Below are 25,606 nucleotides of genomic sequence, written 5' to 3' on the forward strand. Positions count from 1 at the left end.
ATTGGTGACCTCGGGGTCTCAAACCTGGGTCCTCTGCATCCGAGTCCAATGCTCTATCCACTGCGCCACCGCCTGGTCAGGCCCTCACCAGTTTTGATGAATACATCGTAAAAGCTCAATAACCGTGAAATGGATAGATATATTTCTCCAATTTGGGTGGAGATTTCTGGTGCAATTAGGTGCAATTCTTTATTGCACACATCAGCATCATTCCAAGAAATGTAGGTAGCCTTGGGTTTCAAAGGGTCCATCTTTTATGCACCAGGCAATCTAAACAGTAATACCCATTCCTGAGATAGGGAGCTTGAAACTGACCATCTTTAGAAACAGGAATCTTTATTTTAAAAGTAGCTGGAAACATCACCCTGGCCGGTTGGCTCAGTGGTAGAATGTCGGCCTGGTGTGTGGAAGTCCTGGATTTGATTCCCGGCCAGGGCACACAGGAGAAACACCCATCTGCTTCTACATCCTTCCCCCTTTCCTTTCTCTCTATTTCTTTCTTCCCTTCCAGCAGCCAAGGCTCCATCAGAGCAAAGTTGGCCCAGGTGCTGAGGATGGCTCCATGGCCTCCGCCTCAGGCGCTAGAATGGCTCCAATTGCAGCAGAGCAACACCCCGGAGGGGCCGAGCATCCTGGTTGGTTTGGCTCATGGCGCATGCAGGAGTCTGTCTGTCTGCCTCCCTCCCCCACACCTCCACCCCCACCACTTCTCACTTCGGAAAAATAACAAAAATAAAATAAAATAAAAGTAACTGGAAACATCAAATTGAAACATGGAAGTGATTTCACCAATGACAGGTCTGAGCTCAATAATGCAGTGTGTTTGTTCTGATGCTCTCAGTTTGCCTCCCCCCAAGTTTTTATTAAAAGATCAGAAACTGTATTCCTATAAATTATAGAAATTGTAATTTACAATGAATATTCTCAGAAAGAGTAAGCATGTAGACTTAGTTTCACATTTCTTTCATGGGAAATAATGTGTGAAGTGCATTAGACACCCTAGTGGAAGACTCCTTTCCAGCACATGCTCTGTGAAATCTTTCTAGGTCCACCTCATCCTGAAAACATTCTTTGTTTTCTTGTAAATGTTTTGTGGTCCTCATTAGATTTTGTTTGCAGTCATTTCTCTGCAATTTTTTTTTTTTCATTTTTCCGAAGCTGGAAACGGGGAGGCAGTCAGACAGACTCCCGCATGCGCCCGACCGGGATCCACCCGGCATGCCCATCAGGGGCGATGCTCTGCCCTTCTGGGGAGTCGCTCTGTTGTCTCCAGAGCCACTCTAGCACCTGAAGCAGAGGCCACAGAGCCATCCCCAGCGCCCGGGCCATCTTTGCTCCAATGGAGCCTCGCTGCGGGAGGGGAAGAGAGAGACAGAGAGGAAAGCGAGGGGGAGGGGTGGAGAAGCAAATGGGCGCCTCTCCTGTGTGCCCTGGCGGAAATCGAACCCGGGACTCCTGCACGCTGGGCCGACGCTCTACCACTGAGCCAACCGGCCAGGGCCTCTCTGCAATTTTTTTATCCTACCCTTTAAACTCTGGACAGAGATATGTCCTCATCTCAGCCTGATGCACAGGACAATGCCATACACTCCCTGACTGACAAGCCTTACTGTCTTCCTGACATCCTCCGTCCTACTCTGTGTATTCCAAAACCAAACACAGAACCTCAATATTGACTATCCAGCATTTAGAGCAGGTTTCCCTGGAGTATTTTTCTGTTTACATTTTTCTGGTTTATTTTTTTTTTTATTTCAAAGGCACTCAAAATGATATTCATATATTAGTGATAGTTTTTCAAATGAATCCTTAAGACCAAGAGATTAATTAACTGGAAACCATGGAAGTAGAGAATTTTTTTTATTTTCTAATATTAGAAATTAATGTTATTATCTTAGTAGTTTTATTATAGAAATAAAATTAATATAGCATTATTAATAATGTCAACATTTGCGGGGGTTTTTCTGCCAGCAGGGGAAAGTATTAATAGCAGATCATGGTATTAATGATCATGTCAACAGACAGTTAACAGTATGTGTTCAAATCCTTTCTTTCTCCACTAATTAGGGATGAGATTTGGGGTAAGATGCTCCATCTCCCTTTGTTTTAGCTTCTCTATCTGTAAAATTGGGATAATGATAGTAATACCCAGTCATTGAGAATGGGGTGAAAACTGAATGAGCTAATATATATGTTTACACACATTAAAAGTGTGACTGGGCCCTGGCCGGTTGGCTCAGTGGTAGAGCGTCGGCCTGGCGTGCAGAAGTCCCGGGTTCGATTCCCAGCCAGGGCACACAGGAGAAGCGCCCATCTGCTTCTCCACCCCTCCCCCTCTCCTTCCTCTCTGTCTCTCTCTTCCCCTCCCGCAGCCGAGGCTCCACTGGAGCCAAGATGGCCGGGGCACTGGGGATGGCTCCTCGGCCTCTGCCCCAGGCGCTAGAGAGGTTCTGGTCGCAACAGAGCGAGGCCCCGGAGGGGCAGAGCATCGCCCCCTGGTGGGCAGAGCGTCGCCCCCTGGTGGGCTTGCCGGGTGGATCCCGGTCGGGCACATGCGGGAGTCTGTCTGACTGTCTTTCCCCATTACCGGCTTCAAAAAAATACAGAAAAAAAAAAGTGTGACTGGTACTAAGGAAAGGTGTAATAAATATTGTAGTAATTTTTGTAATTATTGTAAGACTATGGTCTCTCTCTAAATTACTCACCAAATATATCAGTTGCAGTATATTTTTCTGCTGCAGTTAGTAAAGGGTTTTTATAGGTTTTCTGCAAGAATTTGATGAAGTTTGAGCCTAAGACACCCCCCCACCCCGGCCTCGGAAGAGACTTTGAACCTAGACTCACAGCAACCTGGTTCTCTAGAGTTCTGAGGCCTCAAAGAGACTCAGAAACACCTCAGATTTATAAACCACAACACTGAGACTTGACACTGCTCCCTGCGGATGTTTCCCTCAGTGTTGAACTCACTTTCTAAATACAATAAAGTAAAATAAAATTTAAAAAGAGTGTATAAAATAAAATGAAATAAAAAAGAGGACTGAAATAGCTGGCTTTCTTAGGCTCTGATTATATGAGCTGCTTCTCACATAAATCGAGCATGATTGCTTGTCATTATTAGACTTTTGACTAGGATATCTGAGAATATGACATTTCAATACCTGTCTTTCCAGAGAGAAAGTACTCTGAGAACGGTTTCTAATTTTGATGTTTATTTTGAAGGTTTGACTCTTGTTTCCCACTAGACAAACTGGAGGCTGTGGTTTGGGAGTTTAGTACTCCTATGTCCCATTTCACCTCTAAAATTTGGGTATTTTGTTCTTTATTACTCAAAATCATTGTTATTACTATTGAATTCATAATATTACTATTATCTTTAGAAATATCACAGTAGATGCACGGGAAAAGTAAGATGTTTAGTATGATAAACGTAATATAATGGATTTAAGAGTTATTAAAGCTTGATAAGAAAAACTAAAAGGGGCCACTAAGCTTCAAGAGCTGAAGGCTGCTGATCAAATCTCTCAGCACTGAGAGCTCCCCCTGCTGGTATAGTCCAATCAACATAATGTGGTTATGTTGGGAAGCAGAAGCATTTACCATTTATTGAACACATATTAGTTGCCAGGCAGTCTTCTATGCACAACCATAAGTTTTCTCATAAACTTGAAATAGTAAGTCTTATAATCTTGTAATATTTGAATTGATTTGTTCACCTTTAGCCCCACATATTTTTCTAATATTCTTAATTTAGGTAGAGGGATGAATTGTATTATTATTTTCACTGAGTAATTATTGCTTCTATGAATAGAGCTATCCTGAATGAATGGCTCTTTATATAACATAGAATAGAACAATAGTCATCCGTTTTTCAGGATTATTTGAGAAAAAGAGTGGAAGAGTTTGAGACATATAGGACTTTTGTTTCAGCAGAATAGAACTTCAACATAAAAAAAAAAAAAGGTAAGGACTTTTACTGTTTTTCTGGAACTTGAAATTAATCACATATTTTGAAGATCAGAGAAATATATATGTTGTTTCAGTAGCTAGAAAGCCAAACTGAGCTCCCCAGTCAAAGGTCTGAAACAATGGGGAGGTCACAGCACCGTACACAGGCAGATAAAGCAAACATGTCATTGCATCCAGAAGTTCCAGGCACCCCTATGCACAGTGTTTCACTCAAGCTGTCAACAAGTAACAGAAAGAACCTCGAGTCTGATATGTATCCGTCTTTTCTCAGTGGAAATGCCAAGGCACTGAGAGCTGATGTAACCCGAGGAAAAGAGCGGGGCAAGATAAGGACCAAGTAAATGACATCTTTCTTTCTTTTTTTTTTTTTTAATTTTTCTGAAGCTGGAAACCGGGAGAGACAGTCAGACAGACTCCTGCATGCACCCCACCGGGATCCACCCGGCATGCCCACCAGGGGGCGATGCTCTGCCCCTCTGGGGCGTCGCTCTGTTGCATCCAGAGCCATTCTAGCACCTGAAGCAGAGGTCACAGAGCCATCCCCAGCGCCTGGGCCATCTTTGCTCCAATGGAGCCTCCCTGCAGGAGGGGAACAGAGAGACAGAGAGGAAGGAGAGGGGGAGGGGTGGAGAAGCAAATGGGCGCCTTTCCTATGTGCCCTGGCCGGGAATCGAACCCGGGTCCCCCGCACGCCAGGCCGACGCTCTACCGCTGAGCCAACCGGCCAGGGTAAATGACATCTTTCTTAAAGTTGATTCTCCAGTCTGTGAGCCAATTTCTGATATTTTACACATTTTATGATGAAAAAAATTTAGAAAGTGACATTGACTTCAGTCAGTTCATACATCTGAAATATTTGTAGACTTCTATTGTATATACTGTAGAGTTGTGGGAAGTAACAGAGCTTCTGTTTCTGACAAGTTCTTGGTTCTAATCTTTGCTATTGACCAGCTTCATGGATTTGGGCAAGTTACTTTTTTTTCTTTAAGACTTAATTCTTTTCATCTGTAAAATGAGATTGACAAAATAGTCTTCTGCTGCTACTGTGAGAAGTGAGTGAATGTGTATGATAAGGCCTCACTGATGACAGCAACGTGCCACAAGTACTTTGTGGAGGAGCATGTCTGCCGTGACATATGGATGGCTTACTCATATGTTTAGACTAGTCCTTAAATAATTCTAATGTTAACATTGACTAACATCTGTTTGCTTTCTCGGCGGGGCTGTGGCCCAGGTACCTCACACACATACCTCATTTACTCCCCATAACCCTTGCACAAAGGCTCTGAGATAGGCACCCCTTGTGGACACCCGCTGACTCTCAGTTTTAAATAGTCCCGCTCACATCTCCCACTTTGCAAAGGTCTTCTAAACCTGCAAACACTGTTTCCCTTCAGACCATCTGTTACTGTCTTAAAACTTAAGGCAATATTTTAGAAGAGAAGTAAGGAAGAATAGTGATGAAGAAAAAGATCTTGTCAAAAGTTTAGGTCCATGAGAGTTTGGTAAAATTTTTGCAGCAAAGCCACGGTTTTCAACTGGTTCACTGAAAAAAAACAAAACAAAACTTTATTTTTTTGTATTTTTAATGTCTATTGGGAAAATGCATTCAAGTGTGCTATTTAGTCAGGGCCACTGACCTCTTTTCCTTTAGATTGTCAAATAAAAAAATGACCACAGCCAACAAAACCATAACCATCTGATGTACATGAATGAAAATTAAACCTATTTTTTTGTCAGATCAGCAAAAAAATACATTTTTTGGTGTGTTACAGAATGTTAGTAATTACTTTATGTGTTCCACAAGATAAAAGAGGTTGAGAATCCCTGCAATAAAGCACTAGTAAATCTAGGGAAAGATTTTTGTGGTGATATAATGTATCTCAGAATTTCTTCCCTCAGGAAATACATATTTTGTTTCTGCCTTCTACTTGTAAGTCCCTGTTTTATGCTGCAGGGATGTCACAGTCAACAGAATATCTGTCCTCATGGAGGTGACATTCAAGACTGATACCCTTCCATAGTCTCTGTCATATATTGGCACCTGTAACAATGACACTAAAGAATAACAACAAAAAAAAGAGGGGTGGTAAAAAAAAATGTACCAAAATGGGCTTTGTGCTAACGTCTGGAGTCATTCTAGCGCCTGAGGCAGAGGTTATGGAGCCATTCTCAGCGCCCAGGACCAACTTTGTTCCCATGGAGCCTTGGCTGTGGAAGGGGAAGAGAGAGACAGAGAGGAAGGAGAGGGGGAGGGGTGGAGAAGCAGATGGGTGCTTCTCCTGTGTGCCCTGACAGGGAACCAAAAGTGGGACTTGCACATGTCAGGCTCTACCACTGAGCTAACCGGCCACGGCTGTATGGCTTTGTATTTTTAATGTCTACTGGGAAAATGAATTCAACTTGCTAAGAATTAGTCATTCTAGTTGTATAAAAGCATGGAAAATTATCACATGTTAATTTCTGCTGACCTCTTTTATGTTAAGCCTTGTAAAATATTTTTTTTCAATTATGAAGCTGATTTGATTTAGTAAGTTTAGAATAGTAATATATGAGCTGAGTTGAGAACCAGCTTATAAATCCTTTCAGCATGACATTTGGGTAAAATATGAAGATAATAAGAGTTTCTAATGTTCTGTCATGGAAATTCATGAGAATTAGCTTTCTCACGACACAGTTTTAATAATCATCATTTCTGGCAAAGTTATAAGTACTGGATTTCCACATAAAGAAAATATATTTCACATTTGATATCCTATTTCAATATCTAGCTGAAACCAAAAAGGACCAAAAGGAATTATTATTATGTTTAAAAGGAAGTAGTTTTTTTTTTTTCAAATATGATATAATTCAGGAAAAGGCATAACCATTTACATTGTGTAGCTGTGGCTCACAAGTACAGTGGACACTACAGCTGCCTGGCGAGCTTTTCAGAAAATTCTAACGTTTCCGTCTCAACCCAGAGCAATCCAATCTGAGTCAGTATTTGTTCAGAACTCTCCCCAGGTGATCCCAATGTCCGGTCAAGGTTGAGAACAACAGGATGAAAGAGTGGATTTAGGAGCAAGTAAGGTTAGGGGAAAGCTGTGGAGAAGGCACTGAGTGTAAGCTGATGTGGTAAACGTCTTATTTCTCTGCAAGATTCTGCAGGTACTGCCGAAGAGAACGGTAAAACATTTCCTGGAAATTAAGAAAAGACCCAGCGTGGTAGTGGGGACTTAGAGCTGTTCTTTGAACAGATTCTATCTTGTAACCAATGCTGAAGGTATTACCATTGGTCGACAGAAGGCATGTTACTCACTATATAGAATTTGTCTTTATTTCTTATGTGGAAGGATAATTGTTTCATGACTTCCTTGTTTTGTGAATTTCCTTTTTGCCTGTGCATTTAACCTTTGGTACACACATCTCAAATTAAGATATGGAACACAAATAGAAGATACTTAGTGAAATTAAATAGTCGAAGCTTTGAACTGTTTTTCATTTTATTGACTGACCATTTTCAGAACACCTTTCCAGGCTATGCGCTGAGGTGGGCTAATAATAGTACTGATCAAATTGAATTAGGTCATTATTTACTAAGCCTTGGAAGTAGATGGGATAGTTGTGAATAACTAATGTACTTGTATTAGTCGGGGTTCATCAGAGAAACAGAACCACTAGAGTAGGTAGAGAGATTTATCCAGTTCTTTAACTATGAGGAGAGGTATAGTTGGCTCCCTCAGTTATGGAGGCTGAGAAGGTCCTTATGATATGCCATCTGCAAGCTGAAGAAGCAGGAAAACTGGTGTAATTCGGGCCAAAAGCCTGAGAAGCGGAGGTGAGGTTGGCACCGGGGCCAGGGTGTTGGTGTAAGTCCCAAAGATATGAGAGATACTCAGACGTGGAGAGAAAGATGTTTGAGGCACTTGACATTGATAAAGTAAGGAAGTGTGACATTTGGTTACCATGTGTGTGAATCTAAGTGTGAGATTCCGAGCAGTGTTAATATTGGGGTGTCACCTGGTGGAGCTACAATGAAAACAGAGGACACAATGTGGAATCGGCTATGGCCACAGAAAACAGTTTAATCACACACGAGTTTCTCAGTCTTCATTTTAAAATTTAAAAAGAAAAAGCCAAGAAACAGACAAGAACAATTCACTATTTTGGCACATAAAAACTTTTTGGTCACTTAAGCAATTTACACGGTATTGTGTGGTTCTAAACTATTGTATGTTCACTATTTTTACACTTTGGGGTGACATCTCTAGAACAGTAACTTTGTTTCTAAACATGGAGTATAAATTTGATGAAAGAAAGTGTCTTTATGTCACAACACATCTTAATAGATGTGTTATTTGTGACTTCCTTCCTCTAGTCCTTAATTTTTCTTCAGCTCAGTTGCCTGAGTGATTGTAAATTTTTCTTCAGCTCAGTTGCCTGAGTGATTGTAAATTTAGAAGACTTTGATAATTTCATAGAAGATACTTCATTGAAGAATTTTAAGGGGTAAATAATAGAAACTTCAGCATGAGGTAAACAGTCTACCATTTATCAGCTATTTTTGACATTAGTTAAAAAAGAACTGGCAATTTTTGTAAAAAGTCTAATTGAAGTTTACATCATAATGAAAATTAACATTTTGTCATTTTCTTTCATTTTCCTTCAATTATGTTGACATCATGTAGTCACAGTTACAACTTTGTGTGAGAACTTACCTACCCAACGCACACAATTCAGTTCTTTCTTCCTTTTCCCTTCCTTTTGTTATTATTAGTCTTAACATAGAAACCTTATGTTTCCAGTAGAATCTTCTTTTCCCAAGTGTTGGGCTGCAGCAACGGTCTCTTTCTCTCCCAAATAGAAATTGCAAATCAAGCCCAGCATTCTCCTTCCAGCCGTCTTCCTTTCAGTCTTGTGCTCCAAGCAGCCATACCCAGTAGGCAGGAGTTGTCCGTGTTCTATAAGAAATCTGCCCACTGCATAATCCATATTCTATCAAAACCACATTCCACACCATGTGAATTAATCTCCTGGGTAGTCAGGGCCTCACCTGGACCCAGTAAAGCAGAATCTTCAACGAAGGGGCTAGAAAGTTTTCTTCAGTTCAGCTGTGTTGAGGTTTTTGTTGCTTTCCCTGAACAACACTTTGGGGAACAAACAAGTGTGTACACAAACATCTTCCTATACTCCTTAAAATAAAATCTCCCCTACCCAGGAGAGTTTCTGCAAAATTTCACTTTCAAAATATTAGCCTTATTGATGTAGGTATTCTGAGTTTGCTCAGGAGGCTTCTTGTAGGGGTTAAGGTTATAGGAGGAGACTGCCTAATTTAGACAATGGTTCCTATAAATGTGTGAAAACTTGGTATCAGTGACCAGTGTCCAAAATGAAATAAACAAACTCAAGTTCCACATTCTTTCAGTCAAATTAATGTAAATCTGTTTACCTGTCTTTGAAATTAAGTTTAGGTGGGCTAGGACCGTCACATGGCAATTAAAAAGGGTAGAAAATACAGCAAAAGGATCTTAAGATATTGACTAAGATGTCTTAAGATATAGAAGTCATTCTAACAAAAGAAAAAAAAAGATCACCATGTAGATTACTTTCCCTTGTATAGTTAGGGAGTACTATATTGCCCATGAGTAATATTTTCTTTATGTTTGATTTTCTGGCTATTCATGCATTTGCCAAAGTGCCTATAGAAGTTTTTTATTTACTACTGAAATAATCTGGTTTTTCAAGTCTTTTTTTTTCTTTGTGGAAAAGTCACAGTCAACTAAATGTAAATCAGAAGGTAGTTTGTTTTCAATGCTAGTCATTATTACCATGCTAATTATACACCATCAATTGATTTCCACATACTCAATCATCACCTGCTAGCTTCAATAAACTGTGGCTTCAGTGCTGAAGACCATACTGCCTTTTAATTTTCTTTTTTAGTTATTGATTGTTTAAAGAGTGAGAAATATCGATTAGTTGTTTCACTTACTTATACATTCATTGGTTGACTCTTTTATGTGCCCTGACCAGGGATTGAACTGGCAACCTTGGTATATTGGGAGGACACTGTGAGCTGCCTGGCCAGAGCCGACGATACTCTTTTATTCTTAATGTAGCCAGTAATGCTAGGTAAATGACCAAGGTGAAGGTGCAAATAGTTTGCCAAGCATTATACCCAGCCATTGTATATATTTGCATAGCTTAGGTTGATATAAACTGGTCTCAAGGCTATCTCTTCATGATGTTAGCAGTCATTTCTACAAATAAAAATCACTTTGCGAGAAAACAGAAAACGGAAGACAATTTGACTTTGGGTGAGGGGTATACAGCATAATCAAATGTCAAAATAATCTGGAGATGTTTTCTCTCAACATATGTACCCTGATTTATCAATGTCACTGCATTAAATTTAATAAAAAAAAAAGAAAACAGGATGGGACCTAGTAACTCACACTTATCCCACATTGTGTACTAAATATAAGATGATAGAGAAGCAGGAGATGAGGGCATTTCACATATGGTTGACGTTAAAACACGGAGGAGCCTGACCTGTGGGGGCGCAGTACATAAAGCACCAGCCTAGAATGCTGAGGTGTTCACAGATTCAAAACCCCGGGTCTGCCTGGTCAGGGCACATCAAGGCATATAGGAGAAGAAGCAACTACTACAAGTTGAAGCATTCAGCTCCTCCCTCGCTTTTCTCTCTCTTCTCTAAACAAATAAACAAAAAACAACAGTGAGGATAAGCAGGATGTATTCATTACTTCTGCTCTCCTAGAATAACATGGTTTTCAAGGTAACTGATGATAACATTGTTTTCAAATGTTGTAGGTAGCCCTGGTGGAGAACCCTGTGGAAAAACTTGTTTGGAAGAAAGAGACAATCAATGGTTAGGGGTCACACTTTCCAGACAGCCAGGAGAAAATGGATCCATTGTGGTAGGTTATTGGGATTGGTCCACTAATTGCATCATGAAGCCATATATTCTGGGTGTGAATATCATTTTCATGTCATTTGGTCTACTTTGTGTTTTATTCAGACTTGTGGGCATAGATGGAAAAATATATTTTATATAAAGAATGAAAATAAGCTCCCCACGGGTGTTTGCTATGGAATGCCCTCTGATTTACGAACAGAACTGAGTAAAAGAATAGCTCCCTGTTATCGAGGTAAGACATGGTTTTGATATTTACTGGATCAAGAGAAGCTAGTGATGACTTAATTCTTAAAAAATTATTTTCAATTTTAGATGTGTGGGGAAAGGATTTTTGGCATAGCTATGTTCTTTTTAACTACTTAAAGTATTCTTTCTTTTTGTTCTCAGTTACAATATTAGTTTTCATAAATGCACTTTGTGTTCTAGGAAATTGTACAGTTTAATTTAAATAATTCTAGATTCAAGTTGATACCCACTTTTGCTTTAAATACATTTTCAATTCAGTTTAAGTGAGTTTAATGCTCAACATATATTGCACATTTAAAATCACAAACTCACTTTGAAAAGTCATATCAGAGACAAGAAACTGTTTAGGTTTCTTGTTTAACTTTTAGTTGCAAAGAATATTCAGAAAGAATCAAATGTAATGGAAGCAAATATTTTTTACTTACTGTCTTTATTTTTTTCAAATTCACATTTTTATTTTTTGAAACCACAAGGGATTGGTATTATAAGTTTGAAAGATTTTCCCATAAAAATTCCAGGCCCTAGTAGCATTAATGCATTCAGAGCTAGGGCATAAATAAACAACTGAAGTGAAAGAAATTTGGGGTGAATGTCAACAGAGCATTAAAAATTATATCTGCAACAGAACAAATTCTAAAAATGTGTCTTTGGAAAATTCAGCATTACATTTATATGTATTCCAATTTTCAACCTTTGAAACTAAAATGATTACCCCATCTCCAAACAAAATACCTATTACCTACAAAATTTTGACCAAGTAAGCAAATTTAGTTACTGATTCTATTAATATGGCGGTCTTTCCTCTTTGGCATTTGATGTCATAGAGAAGCTTATATATACTGCTCATAAAAAATAGGAGATTTTTCAAAATGAATATGAAGTGATAAAAAAAGAAGCATTGTTTTTTTATTAAACAAGACATCAGCAAAGCAAACGACAAGTCAAAGAAGTTGCTGGATTATGCAAATAAAATGCAAAACCAACTTTTATTTTATTGGTGAAAATGCACTGTACAAAAGGCTGAAAGTACTGGAGTTTCTGCACATTCCCTGATCCCCTAATTTTTGTGAACAGTATATTCCTGATTTGCCTTTGGCTGTCAAGGAGATAAAAGGTGAAAATTTAAATTCTTAACTGTAGTAAAACTCAGTCTAAAGTTCTGCATGTTTATCCTCCTCTTCTTCCCAGTGATTTATGCTTTGAAATATTTTCACAGTAGAGTTTTCATTTTTGCTCAGATATATCTAGCCACATTCTCCAGAAAAAAAATTCAAGATGGCATAAACGTAAGGCACCTAAAATTATGGGGAAATTTATAAAAACAATTTTAAAAAGGAGTAAAAAGCCATGACAGAGTATAGTCATCATAAATGATTTAGCAATTCATTGAAATTTTCTAGTTAGCAAAACCAAAGCAAAGATGCAGTCCCGATTCTTATTTTCATAGAGGCTTAATTATATATGTCAGTTCTTCAGGAGAAGATAACGTAGATAACAAGGGACTTCTGGTTGGTGATTTCATATACTGAAAAATATATGAAATTAAATAGTTGACTTATGGAATTTTAGATGTGGAAGAAATTTTGGCAATTGTTGAGTCAAATGCCAAATTTTATAAAAGAGGGAACTGTGACCCAGTGATATCATGTACTTTTCTGAGTCTTTCAGCCCTCTGGTAGCACAAGGGGCCCCAAACTCAGATTTTCATGCTATGTCTGATCCCAAATGTCTGTCTACATTTTCAAATTAATGTGGAAGGGAGAGGCTTATGAAATGAGGGCAATAGTTGCTATGAATACCTTTTCTTCTTTTTTTTTTTTTTTTTTTACCTTTGGTCAGAAACTGGTTGGCAGCAGAGGTAGGGCCCCTGTTTAAGTTTGTTTATTGTTTGTGTGTGTGTCCTGGCATAGTCACCTATCTTGGACCCCTAGTCAGCTGTAGTAGCAAGGAAACGGAGAGAGCCTGGAACAGTAAGATTGCTGCGTGGCCCGTGCAGCGCATCCAGGAGAGGCTGTGGTGCATGCAGATGCAGAAGCGTCTTAGGCAGAGCCCCACCACAGAGCTTCTCAGGGATGCAGGGGGAGGTCCCAGCTTCTGGCAGTCCATCATATTTGCCTAGTCTAGAAGCCCCTGGCCAGGGTAGGAGGCCTGTTTTAAATGGAAACTTGGACTTTGGTCTTAGACACTCATTTGGAGATTAATTTGAGTGTGCTGCATATTCTCCCCATGACGAAGAGGCAGGGTTAGGCATCTTTACTGCTTTTCAAAGGGATATTTAGAAGGTTAATATAAAATAGATTTGTGGTTTTAAATTTTATCAGAGCTATTATTTAAGAACTGAGATAGTGTAAAATATAGATTTTAAATGGCTTGTATATGTAAGAATTTATAAGATAAAAATTATGCAGATTTTTATTTTTAAATGAAATCCTGAATTGTTTTTGTTCTACTTCATTTTAGATTATATGAAGAAATTTGGAGAAAATTTTGCATCATGTCAAGTTGGAATATCTAGTTTTTACACAGAGGTAATAGTTCAAAAAACAGCCTCTATGCATGTTTAGATGTAGAAGTTAATTCTTCTGAAGACTTAAAAGACTGGTGATATGGTTTACAATAAAAATGATATAACATTTGAGTAATGTCTCAAAAATTTGAAAGTTCAGAATTACAGCTTAATTTTTACCACTCAGTATTTCACATATATTTTGAGAAAATATCAATATTAGATGGCTGTGCCACACAAGATCAATGAAAAGACTATACTAAAGGCTATTATTTTCATTGAGAATTTAATATAAATTAAAAATAGCTATAGTTCTTTCTTCAGATAACTTTGTCATTGAAAATATCTAAATATAGTACTTTTACTTGTTGAGGGAGGGAAGAAGCATATGGATTTACTTTTTATTAAAATTATGAGAATTGCGAGATTGAAGGACTTAACCCCTTCAATCAGACATATTCCCAAACTCTATTACTCTCTTTCAACCACTCTAGTCACTCAGTGACTCCAGTGAAAGATCACAGTTTAACTCAATCTCCAAAGCTCCCAGGTTCCCTTAAAAGCCAATTATGAATTTATGGATATCTTCTGAATCAATATAGAAGTCAGTATAAAGCCTTGGGTTAACACTTTCATAAATATTATTATAGTACTATATAAAAAGCAACAAAAAAAGTTACACTTTAAATTGACCATCTTTAAATTAACCTTTTATTTGAAGTTCATTGTTTAGGAAATTTAGAAATATGTTAAATAAGTTTGATTGTTGAAAGTTTTTATATTTTACTAGATAACTGTCTGCTTATTCCAATCTTCCCTCTGTTTCCTTTTTCTAAATTTTTATTTGTCATTAGATATGCCTCAAAGTTCATTGGACTTGTTTTTTTCTAAGCTAACATTATTAAGGAAACTACTTAATGACTTTTTGCAAATTGAAATAAATTAAGTCCACTTTTTCTCTTTCGCAACACATGATTATCTCTATAATGACACTAATGAATTACCCAGATATGATTTACTTTAATAGAAACCACATTGCCTTTCTCCTGAAAGCTTTCTCTAGTGTTCAATGATTCTGCCTTTGATTTTTCAGTCCGCTGATAGGTGTGAAGTGAGAGTTTCAGAATTTCTTCTTAGAAATTCTACTTTTAGGTTAAAAATCCATTAACTAGCTTCTCTGGCATTATTTTGTTTTGTTTTGTTTTGTTTTCCTGATGTGTTTTTAAATTCATAAAATGCTCAGATTTTAGAAATTTATAATTAAAATGTATTCTTGTCCCTACTTAAAATGTATATTTGGAAGAGGTTTGGGGTAGTGAGGTTAAACTTTTAGTTTTTTTATTTATTTATTCATTTTAGAGAGGAGAAGGAGAGACAGAGAGAGAGAGAGGAGAGACAGAGAGAAGGGGGGAGGAGCTGGAAGCATCAACTCCCATATGTGCCTTGACCAGGCAAGCCCAGGGTTTCGAACCGGCAACCTCAGCATTTCTAGGTTGACGCTTTATCCACTGCGCCACCACAGGTCAGGCCGAGGTTAAACTTTTAAATGACAATGAATTGTTTATTTCTTACAGGATTTAATTGTGATGGGAGCTCCGGGATCAGCTTATTGGACTGGCTCTCTTTTCGTCTACAATATAACTGCAAATACATATCAGGCTTTTTTAAACAAACAAAATCAAGTAAAAGTTGGAAGTTACTTAGGTACTGTATAAATTAACAAACTCATTGTAGCTTTTACTTGTAGTTTGGATTTGTTTTGTTCTTTGTGTCTGGTCGAATAACCCCCTTGAGTATTTCCTGCAGTGGGGGTTTTCTGGTGATAAATTTTCTCAGCTTCTGTATGTCTGTAAAAGTTTTTATTTCTCCTTCATATTTGAAGGATAACTTTGATGGATATAGTATTCTTGGCTGATAATTTCTATCTTTCATTACTTTGAATGTTTGGGTCCATTCTCTTTTGGTTTGTAGAGTTTCTGCTGAGAAGTCCGATGATAACCTATAGAAATGTTCACCTGAAGCCTATGTACTCTTATTGATCAATGTAACCCTGTTCAAGTTAATTGTCTGAATAAAATTTTTAAAAAATTGACAAACTCAAGTTATAGTCTTTCGTACAGATACTAATAATTATAAATAAGGGAAATTGTATTTTCAATAGGTCAAAATGGCCAGTGGCCTTTAAAAAGACAAACTGTCTCTCAGAGCTTCACTATTTTTATCTTATTCTTAATTTTATTCTTGTTTAATAAGTGAGTGGTGAAATAGTTTGTAGTCTATGTTACAACTGAAACACAATATTTTTCTGACATTAATTCCCCTGTTATAGTGAAAGGAAAGCTCTTATAGTTTCTTAGAAAGTGCAGATTTGGTTAAACCATATGTGCTTCAAGTGTGAGCAGCCTATCCTCAGAAATAATGATAAGAAAAGCAGTACTATTCAAACAAAAGGAATTCATTTGCAATTCAACATTTTCTTGGTATTATTCCTTTTCTCACATAATAAAAATATTTTCCCATTTATTTTTCCCATAAAATTTTATCACAATAGGAGGTTGCATGACAAAAAAGTTGAAATTTAGGAAACTTTTTACTTAATGTGTTATATTTTATATGTTCTAAAATATTTCAGTTGTAACCCTAGAAGCTTGTGTGTCCTGATACTACACAGGACTCACCAAATGTAAAGGTACTATCTTCAATTTCTAGGACTTGAAAATATAAGCCACATGACTAGTTTCATCCTAACACACATATTAATAATTGCTTAAAGCATGTCATGAATGACTAATTTTGGGTATTGCTATGCTAAATATTCTTGAAACGTCATTCAGTGTAGTCACTTTGAATTCAGTCTTATTTAATTCTGAGTGGATTTTTGATAATATATGTTACCCATTGCAGATGATGATTGTCATACTTGTCTCCATTTTCTTGAAGGATACTCAGTTGGAGCTGGTCATTTTCGGAGTAGGCATCTTACTGAGGTAGTTGGAGGAGCCCCTCAACATGAACAGATTGGTAAAGTAAGAACTACAGTTTTATGTTTATTTCTTTACAAGGGTTCAAATAGATTGCATGAGAGCAGATAGGAAAGGAGGAACTGTAAACATTCTAAGGAGTGAAAGCATTGTGCTACATTTAGTGGAACTGGTGAAAGTGGTATGGCTTTTAGATAAAATCTTGCAGAAAAGCTTTACGGAAAATTATGTAAGTCAGATGAAGCTTTTCTTTTATATGAGTGAATTTTTTTTGAGAGAACTATCTCAAGGTGCCTGAATATGTTTATTGGTTAACAAGTTTACAGCTATAAGAAAATTGAGGTACCAACATGTTCTATGGTAAGACTAGAAAGAATAAAATGTTATTTCTGGCTTTAGTTTTTGTTTCATTGTGGTGTAAATATGACTAAATGTTTCTGAGCCTTTGAATGTGAAGCAAACATTGTTTTCTGTGCTCTCTCTTGGGAGTCCATAAAATATTTATAGTTCCTGAGAAGGTAGTTTTGCAAAGAAGGCATGTTAATCTGAAGGTGGTTTCCTTGACCTTTTATATCACTACGAAAAGGATTTTTAAAATATATGTTTGAGCAATCACAAGTTATGAGTATTAATGTTTTGATCAACTGAAAAAATTTAATGTGATAGCAGGCTGTAATGTTTTCTAATTCTTTTCCTGACTGCAGGCATACATATTCAGCATTGAAGCCAAAGCGCTCAATATCTTATATGAAATGAAAGGTAAAAAGGTAATATGTCTCTACCTTTGGTATCTCTGAGAGCTTTTGTGAATCACCCTGCGTTTTTCTCAATAACTTGTCTGCTTTGGAGCAGCTTGGCTCTTATTTTGGAGCTTCTGTCTGTGTCGTGGACCTCAACGCAGATGGCTTCTCAGACCTACTCGTGGGGGCGCCTATGCAGAGCACCGTCAGGGAAGAAGGGAGAGTGTTCGTGTACATCAACTCTGGCTCGGTGAGTCTGATGACCCAAACTGGGAGCCACTTACAGGACTATGTTTGGAACTTCTTCCAGAGTTCTGAGACAGTCGATTCTTAGGCTTATTTTACTGATGTTAAGTAAGAATTCTGATATTGTTCTGATGCTCTAAAAATGAAATGGGATATGATGATAAATGGACAGCCATCTCATTTTGATATTCCAGAACTATGAGATCAGTTGTTCTAAAGTTTCTTTATTCACAGCTTGTCTGTGTTCACACCAGTAAATCTTCTTTCAGTTTTCATTAGGATACATCTAATTTGAAAGAATGATTTTTAAAAAAGATTTTATTTACTCATTTTAGAGGGGAAAGAGAGAGAAAGGAGGAGGGAGGAGTAGGAAGCATTAAGTTGTAGTTGCTTCTCATATATGCCTTGACCAGGCAAGCCTGGGGTTTCAAACTGGCAACCTCAGCATTTCAAATCAATGCCCCATCGACTGCTCCACCACAAGTCAGGAATGATTTTTATATCCCTCAAAATGTGGATTTCTTATTGTAGTGAATGTCCTTATATAATTTAATAATTATAAAATATTACTAGAAGTAGAAGATAAAAGATGAAATATTTTATTTTTTAAGGTTTTATTTATGGATTTTTAGAGAGAGGGGAGAGAGAACAAGAGAGAAAGGGAGGGTGGGGGAGGAGCAGGAAGCAGTTTATAGCGGTTGCTTCTTGTATGTGCCTTGACATTGCAAGTCTGGGGTTTCGAACAGGTGACCTCAGCATTCCAGGTCAACACTTGATCCACTGCACCACCACAGGTAAATCTGAAATATGAAATATTTTTAATTTCTTGATGTGACAACTGGAACAAGACATGTTTTAATAAAATGTTAATTTGCACATTTACATTTGTGTCAAGATTACATTCTTGATAAGAATATATAATTAACATAGTTTATTCCAAAGTGGATATAGTAGTTGTAGAAATACATGATCACTGGTTATTGCTGAGTTTTACATTGTGGAGAATATTCTGGAGTAGAAACTGAACACTTGACAGATCAGTTAAAAGAGGGCTGCTGGTCTTGTCTTGCCAGTCTATGTTCTTGGCATTAAAGCAAAGAATTGATAGGGCCTTAGTGGGGTCTTTTGGGCCTACCTTTGATTTAAGAGCAAGAACAGGCTTATGAGAACATTAGTCCATTTTTTTTAAGGCATTGAATTTTTAGTCAGTATTCAGCAAAGTAAAATCTGTTTCAAGAATGTATTTGTAATCTTATTTAATCAATGGTTTCACAGCATTTAATTTCTTATATTAAGAATCAAACTAAACTTTTTGTAAAGCTGGGAGATTTTGAAAGTTCAGATGTAAAGCAGAAATATTATTTATGCATTGGAATTTTCTAGACTGTTGTTTACATGTAAATTTAATAGTAAAAGCATATTATCTACAAAGTGGTAATACCTCATTAATAGTGATATCAGGTGGTATTATTTATTCTTGCAGAGATATTTTATATTTCCCTGTTATAAATGCTTGCACTAGCTACAGCCTCATTTGCACACTTCTCTTTCCCAATGAAATCTTAAGCAACCCTAATACGATAAACAGATAAATTTGGAGCATCTTTGCTTAAATGGCAAAAGAGGAGCCCTACTTGCAAGTCGACCCTCCTGTTCTTTCTTCACTCCTGCCCAGAGGCACCACTGTTGAACACTGGGGTTAATTTCATAATTGATTTCAGTATTTATTTATTTATTTATTTATTTATTTATTTTTGAGAGAAAGAAAGAAAGACAGGGACAGACAGACAGAAAGGGAGAGAGATGAGAAGTATCAACTCTTAGTTGAGGCACCTCAGTTGGTCATTGATTGCTTTCTCATATGTGCCTTGACTGAGGGGCTCCAGCCAAACCAATGATGCCTTGCTCAAACCAGCAACCTTGGGCTTCAAGTCAGTGACCTATTGGCTCAAGCCAGTGACTATGGGGTCATGTCTATGATCCCACACTCAAGTTGGTGATTCCATGCTCAAGCCGGATGAGCCTGCTTTCCAACCAGCAACCTCAGGGTTTTGAACCTGGGTACTCAGTGTCCTAGGTCGATGCTCTAGCCACTACACCACTGCCTGGTCAGGCTGATTTCAGCTTTTAAAACCTACAATGGCATAGATTATTTTTACTTTGTTTCCTTCCAACTTCTTGTTTTATACCTCTCTCAAAAGGCCCTAACCACTACCACAAAGGTTTTATAGTAGTACATTGGTACCTTGAGATATGAACAGACCAACATACAAATTTTTTACGATACGAACTGCAACTCTCTGTATTTTTGTTTGAGTTCCAAGTGAAATTCCGAGACACGAGGTGTGGTTCGGGAAGCTGCCGCTAGTTGGCGCGTTGGTACACGGGTCCAGTATCGGCAGTTTGATATACGAGTTGACCTACAAGCTTGGTTACAGAATGAATTAAATTCATATCTCAAGGTACCACTGTATATAGTTATTAATCTGGGTTCCTCTACTGGAATGTAGACACCATGTGGAAAGGGATCATCTGTCTTGATTACTGCTGTTTCTTGATTACTGCTGTTTCCTCAGGGCCTGAAACAGTCCTGGACAAGTAGGTGCTTAGTAATTGTTTCTGAATGAATTCAAGAAGAAATGATACTTAAATAAATATGGCTTCCACTTAGTGGTATGATTCAAATAATTTAACAACTGGTTCTCTACCTTAATGACTGTTTAAAGTATAAAAAACCAATATACTGAAAGGTAGTTTATTATTTCATGCATTTAATTCTTAAGAACAATAAAAGAGATACAAAGAGCTAGATTATAAGAAAGTTTTAAAATATTAATGAAAAAATATTAAATAATACTTGACAAAAACAATAAAACTGCTATTTAAGATATTTTCTCCATATTGTATAACACAAAACTGAAACAAATGACAACTCGTCACCCCCTGGTTGTTTGGCACTTTTTCTCTTTATGTTATATGCTTGCTTACTGAAGTAACAAATGTGAAGGAATAAAATGTAATATTCCATCAAAGTATAATGAGTTTTATGAAATGAGTAACTAAGTATTCAAGCATAGTTTCATCAAATTTTTTTTACCTATGGACGGAATGAACATTACTATAGTCGCTTAGAATATGCTGTTGTGCAGATGAACATTACAAAAGAGTAAATAATGTCAATTTGTGATTTCCACATCGAGCAGCTGCCCAGGCACCCACTTTAGTGAGAACCCTGATTACAAGTGCCATTTTAACAACTGGTTCGCCAAACTCAAAAAGAAATAGATATTGGTTCTGCCGAACCCAGGTGAACTGGCTGAATCCCACCACTGCTTCCACATACTTCTACTAATAGCTGTCAGGGGTCCCCAGCGAATTCTCGGTCACCATTCTCTGTGACTGGAACATACTCGAAGAAGAGTGATTACCACTGTTTTGAAACTTGCCCTTGGAACTTCAGAGCCACTGCATGTTCTTAGGTCTGCACCTTCTCATCCTCGCTGCAGTCTCTTCTGCCTTCTGCTCTTTAAAGTAGGTATTTCTCTGGGAGCAAAATGAGTATAGGGATTTTTTAGCTGGAAAGTGAAAGATGAAGGGCACTTCCCAAGGGGAAGAACCTGTGCATGCTTAGGGAATGATGAATGGACTTATTTGAGCAGAGGAAAAAGTCTATGATGTGTAAGTAGTGCATGGATTTATCATTTTCTACAAGGGAGTGACATGATTGGAGTTTAGAGAATCTGGTAGCTATTATTGCAACATTATTGAATGTCTTATTGTGTAGTAACTCATCTTCCAACTTCAGAGATAGCAGTTAACTAATTTATGTTCCATTGCTGCTGGAATAAGGTTCCAAAGGCCAGCCTCAATTGTGTCACTCCTCAGCTCAGAACCTTTCAAGGGCTTCCTTTTGTCCTCTAAGCTGAGAGTAAATTTCCCCCAGCATTCGCAGTTTCACCCACAAAGCTCCAATCTGAACTTTTTTGATTTCACTCATGATAATAATGTCATGCTTAGTTTTTCATTATTTTTTTCAGTTTTACACTTGACATTTCCTCAGTTGTCAGCTATTGAGTCTCACTGTTGTTAATTAAAGGTGATATTCAAAGTACCTTATGTCCTTGGTTGAGTACTTGGTTTCATACTGTTCATTACAGCCAAATTCTTTAGAATTTGTGTTTTGCTGATAATTTTCTCTGTATATCATAATTATGCCCAACCTTTAATAGCCACCTATTCCATCATTTATGAAATCTCTCCTGCCTCTCACAATTAGGCATGATTTTCTTGCTTCTTGGTTTTGCAAAGCAGTCGATACTTCTAAGTCATTTATATTCTTGGGCTGATAGCCTTTCCTGCAACTCTGGGCTTCTTCATAAGGGAGTGTTTCACAAAAACATATTGTCTTGTCCTCTTTCACCCTTTCAGTCTTTGTATAGTGCAGTGCCTTCAATAGGAACTCAATAAATATTTGCTAAATTGAATTATGAAAATGATTTATTGGATTTTCAAAGCTAGGGATCATGAGTTTGACAATTTTTATATCCTTTGAGTTCTAATCATGGTATTATGTGTTGACATATGCTTGATAAATATTTACTGAATTGAACTGAGATGTGTGTACTAAGCTCAGTCTATAGTTTGTCCAACTTGTTTGAAGCATTAGAAAAAAAATCTATATTCAATTACAACAGTAAATCATGGGTAATATTGTCAGGGAATGTTATAATGACACCTTTCTTCCCCTTTCTGTGTAGGGAGCAGTAATGAATGAAATGGAAACAGAGCTCATTGGAAGTGACAAATATGCTGCGAGATTTGGAGAATCTATAGTTAATCTTGGTGACATTGATAATGATGGTTTTGAAGGTAATTAAAACTATCAATTTGGTACTTAATTTCTGCTTTTAAAATGGTACATGGAAGAGAATATGATTGGCATTTTTATGTTTGTCTTTTTATAGAAAATGGAGCAAGAATGATATGCTTAGTTTTTCATTATTTTTTTCAGTTTTACACTTGACATTTCCTCAGTTGTCAGCTATTGAGTCTTACTGTTGTTAATTAAAGGTGATATTCAAAATACCTTATGTCCTGATTCTAAGACCCCGTTCATTATAAGTGGCACTTTTTTGTGCCCCTAAAAATGCTATTAAATTTGACCCATCATTTTTCTATTTTAAGAAGGATTCTGATACCAGAAATATTAAAATGTGAAAAAACAGCATGTCATAGACTCATTGGACCATACTCTAACTATCAGTTCAGTAAAGATTTTGACAACGCAGTGGAAGCTGGCTGCAGAGCTAGAGGAGGGTTCTGAAAGCCCCTGCTAGGTCAGAAATTCCTGTTCAGCTGTTGCATTGTGGTAGGATTTGAGGCATCCCAGGTTTGAGTCCTGAGCAGTGGGGAGGGTGCAACTAGCAGATTCAGGGATAGTAGCTATTTATCAACAAATACAGAATGATTTCAATAAAGGAATAGATGGAACCATCATAAATGTGCCTGCCTATTGCCTGGAGATCAGCTCTGCTGTTGAAGTACTTGTCTCTACCAGCCTTCTCTCTTCAAATTTGCTTCTTTTAATCTAGCACTGAGTGACAATCAAGTCTGTTAAAACTGGGTATAAAATGATGAATAGGTTTGAGAGAGTGTGTGTGATTCCTAGAGTGCAGCAAATAAGTATTTGATATTTATTTTCAAAACTAGAATTGTGTCTTCTTGATATGGTCATTGACAATTGGTATATGGTAATATGAAGTCAAAACTTACATGGATATTAGAAATTAGTGCAGTGAGTTTGGTAAATTCTCAATTCCTTAATTTCTTTTTATGTCTAACTACTTCCTTCATTCTACTTTCAATATCTAAAATATTACTCTGCAAGAAGAAAGTTAATGGGTTCTTGAACATATGTTTCCAATGAACCCTATTACCTGTAAAATAGTGTAATTTGGTATATAAACAATACTATTTCTGGAGTTTTTTACTGAATTAAAAACAAAAGGAGATAATTATATGGAAATATTTTTATGCTTATGATTACAGAAATAACATTTTACGTTAAAGCATTCATAAAATATTATGATAAACATTTTTAGTTAATTTTTGTGTATGATGTGAGATAGTGCTCTAGTTTTAGTTTTTGTTGTTGCTATTGTTGTTTTTGCAGGTAACAGTCTAGTTTTCCCATCGCCATTTATTACTGTTTTTCCTCACCGTATATTCTTAAATTAATTGACCTTATATGTGTGGATTTATTTCTGGGACTACTCTATTTTGTTTCAATGTTCTAAGTGTCTATTTTTATGCCAATATCATGCTGTTTTGATTACTATAGCTTTTTATTACAGTTTGAAATCAGGGAGCATGATGACACTGGCTTTGTTTTACTTAAGATTGCTTGGCTATTCGGATTGTTTTTTCTAGTTCTGTGAAAAATATCACTGAAATTTATAGTGTATAGGTCCTTTACCTTTGGTTAAACTTATTCCTAGGTGTTCTTTTTGATGCAATTGTAAGTGGAATTATTTTTTTAATTTCTCTTTCTAATAGTTTTTGAATGTATGGAAACACAACAGGTTTTTGTATATTGATCGTATACCCTACAACTTTACCAAAATTTTTTATTCTAACAGTTTTTTTGGCGGAGTCTTTAGGATTTTCTATATATACAATCATATAATCAGCAAGTAGTGACAGTTTTACTTCTTCCTGTTAAATTTGAATGCATTTTTTCTTTCTTTGTATTTTCTTTTGCTTGCTTAATTGATCTGGCTAGGACTTCAATACTGTGTGGAATAAAAGTGGAGAAAGTGGGCATTCTTAAATTGTTCCTATTACTAGATGAAAAAGTTTCAGCTTTTTACCTTTGATTGTGATGTTAGCTATCACTTGTCATACGTAGCCTTTACTGTGTTGAGGTATGCTTCATCTAGACCCCCTTTGTTGAACATTTGTATCACAAATGTATGTTGAACTTGGTCAAAGGTTTTTTTTTTTTTTTGCATCTATTGAGATGATCATATGACTTTTTTTTCTAGGTTTTGTTAGTGTGGTGTATCATGTTGATTGATTTGTGAATGTTGAATTATCTTTGCCTCCCTGGAATAAATTCTACTTGGTCAGAATGTGTGATCCTTTTAATGTGTAATTGAATTTGCTAATATTTTATAAAGGATTTTTGTATATATGTACATTAGGAATATTGGCCTGTAATTTTCTTTCTTTTTTTCTTTCTGTCCATACCATGAATTTGGAAGCACTTCTTCCTTTTTAATATTTTAAAACAGTTGATAAGGATAGGTATTAAATCTTTTTATAATGTTTGGTAGAATTCACCAGTAAAGCCATCTGGTTCTGGACTTCTGTTTCTTGGGAGGTTTTTGATTACCAATTCAGTCTCCTTACTAGTAATCAGTCTATTTAGATTTATTGTTTCTTCATGTTTAGTATTGGGTGATTGTATGTTTCTAGGAATTGATCCATTTCTTCTAAGTTGTCCAATTTCTTGGCATATAATTGTTCCTAGTAAATTCTTATGATCTTTTTTATTTCTTTGTTAATGCATTGGTTGTGCAGTAGCATGTTATTTAATTTCCTATATTTGTGATTTTTTTCAGTTTTTTTCTTATAATTGATTTCTAGTTTCATAGCATTGTAGTCAGAAAAGATGTTAGATATAACTTCAGTCTTCTTAAATTTATTAAGATTTGCTTTGTGGCTTAACTTATCTGTCCTGGAGAATGTTCCATTTGTACTTAATCAGAATTTGTATTCTGCTGGTCTTGGATAAAATGTTCTATATATATCTATTAAGTCTATCTGGTCTAATGTATTATTTAAAGCTCATGTTTCTTATTGATTTTCTGTCTGGATATCATTGGTGTAAGTGGATATTATAGTTTCCTGTTATTGTATGCTGTCAATTTCTCCCTTCAGGCCTGTTAATATTTGCTTTATTTAGGTGCTCCTATGTTTACTGCCTAAATATTTGCAAATA

General features: G+C 36.7%; 1 protein-coding gene across 1 annotated transcript in view; it reads left to right on the forward strand.

Annotated features, from left to right (window-relative positions):
* Positions 1 to 25,606, forward strand: part of ITGA4 (integrin subunit alpha 4) — an 82,077-nt gene that overhangs the window by 8,257 nt on the left and 48,214 nt on the right. The window contains exons 3-10 of the mRNA XM_066346566.1: positions 10,780 to 10,886; positions 10,988 to 11,117; positions 13,592 to 13,659; positions 15,212 to 15,341; positions 16,578 to 16,663; positions 17,323 to 17,385; positions 17,471 to 17,608; positions 22,362 to 22,473. Of these exons, the coding sequence (XP_066202663.1) occupies positions 10,780 to 10,886; positions 10,988 to 11,117; positions 13,592 to 13,659; positions 15,212 to 15,341; positions 16,578 to 16,663; positions 17,323 to 17,385; positions 17,471 to 17,608; positions 22,362 to 22,473 (834 nt within the window). The remainder of the gene's footprint in view (positions 1 to 10,779; positions 10,887 to 10,987; positions 11,118 to 13,591; positions 13,660 to 15,211; positions 15,342 to 16,577; positions 16,664 to 17,322; positions 17,386 to 17,470; positions 17,609 to 22,361; positions 22,474 to 25,606) is intronic.

This window comes from Saccopteryx leptura, chromosome 7 (assembly GCF_036850995.1).
Source record: "Saccopteryx leptura isolate mSacLep1 chromosome 7, mSacLep1_pri_phased_curated, whole genome shotgun sequence".
NCBI lineage: Eukaryota > Metazoa > Chordata > Mammalia > Chiroptera > Emballonuridae > Saccopteryx > Saccopteryx leptura.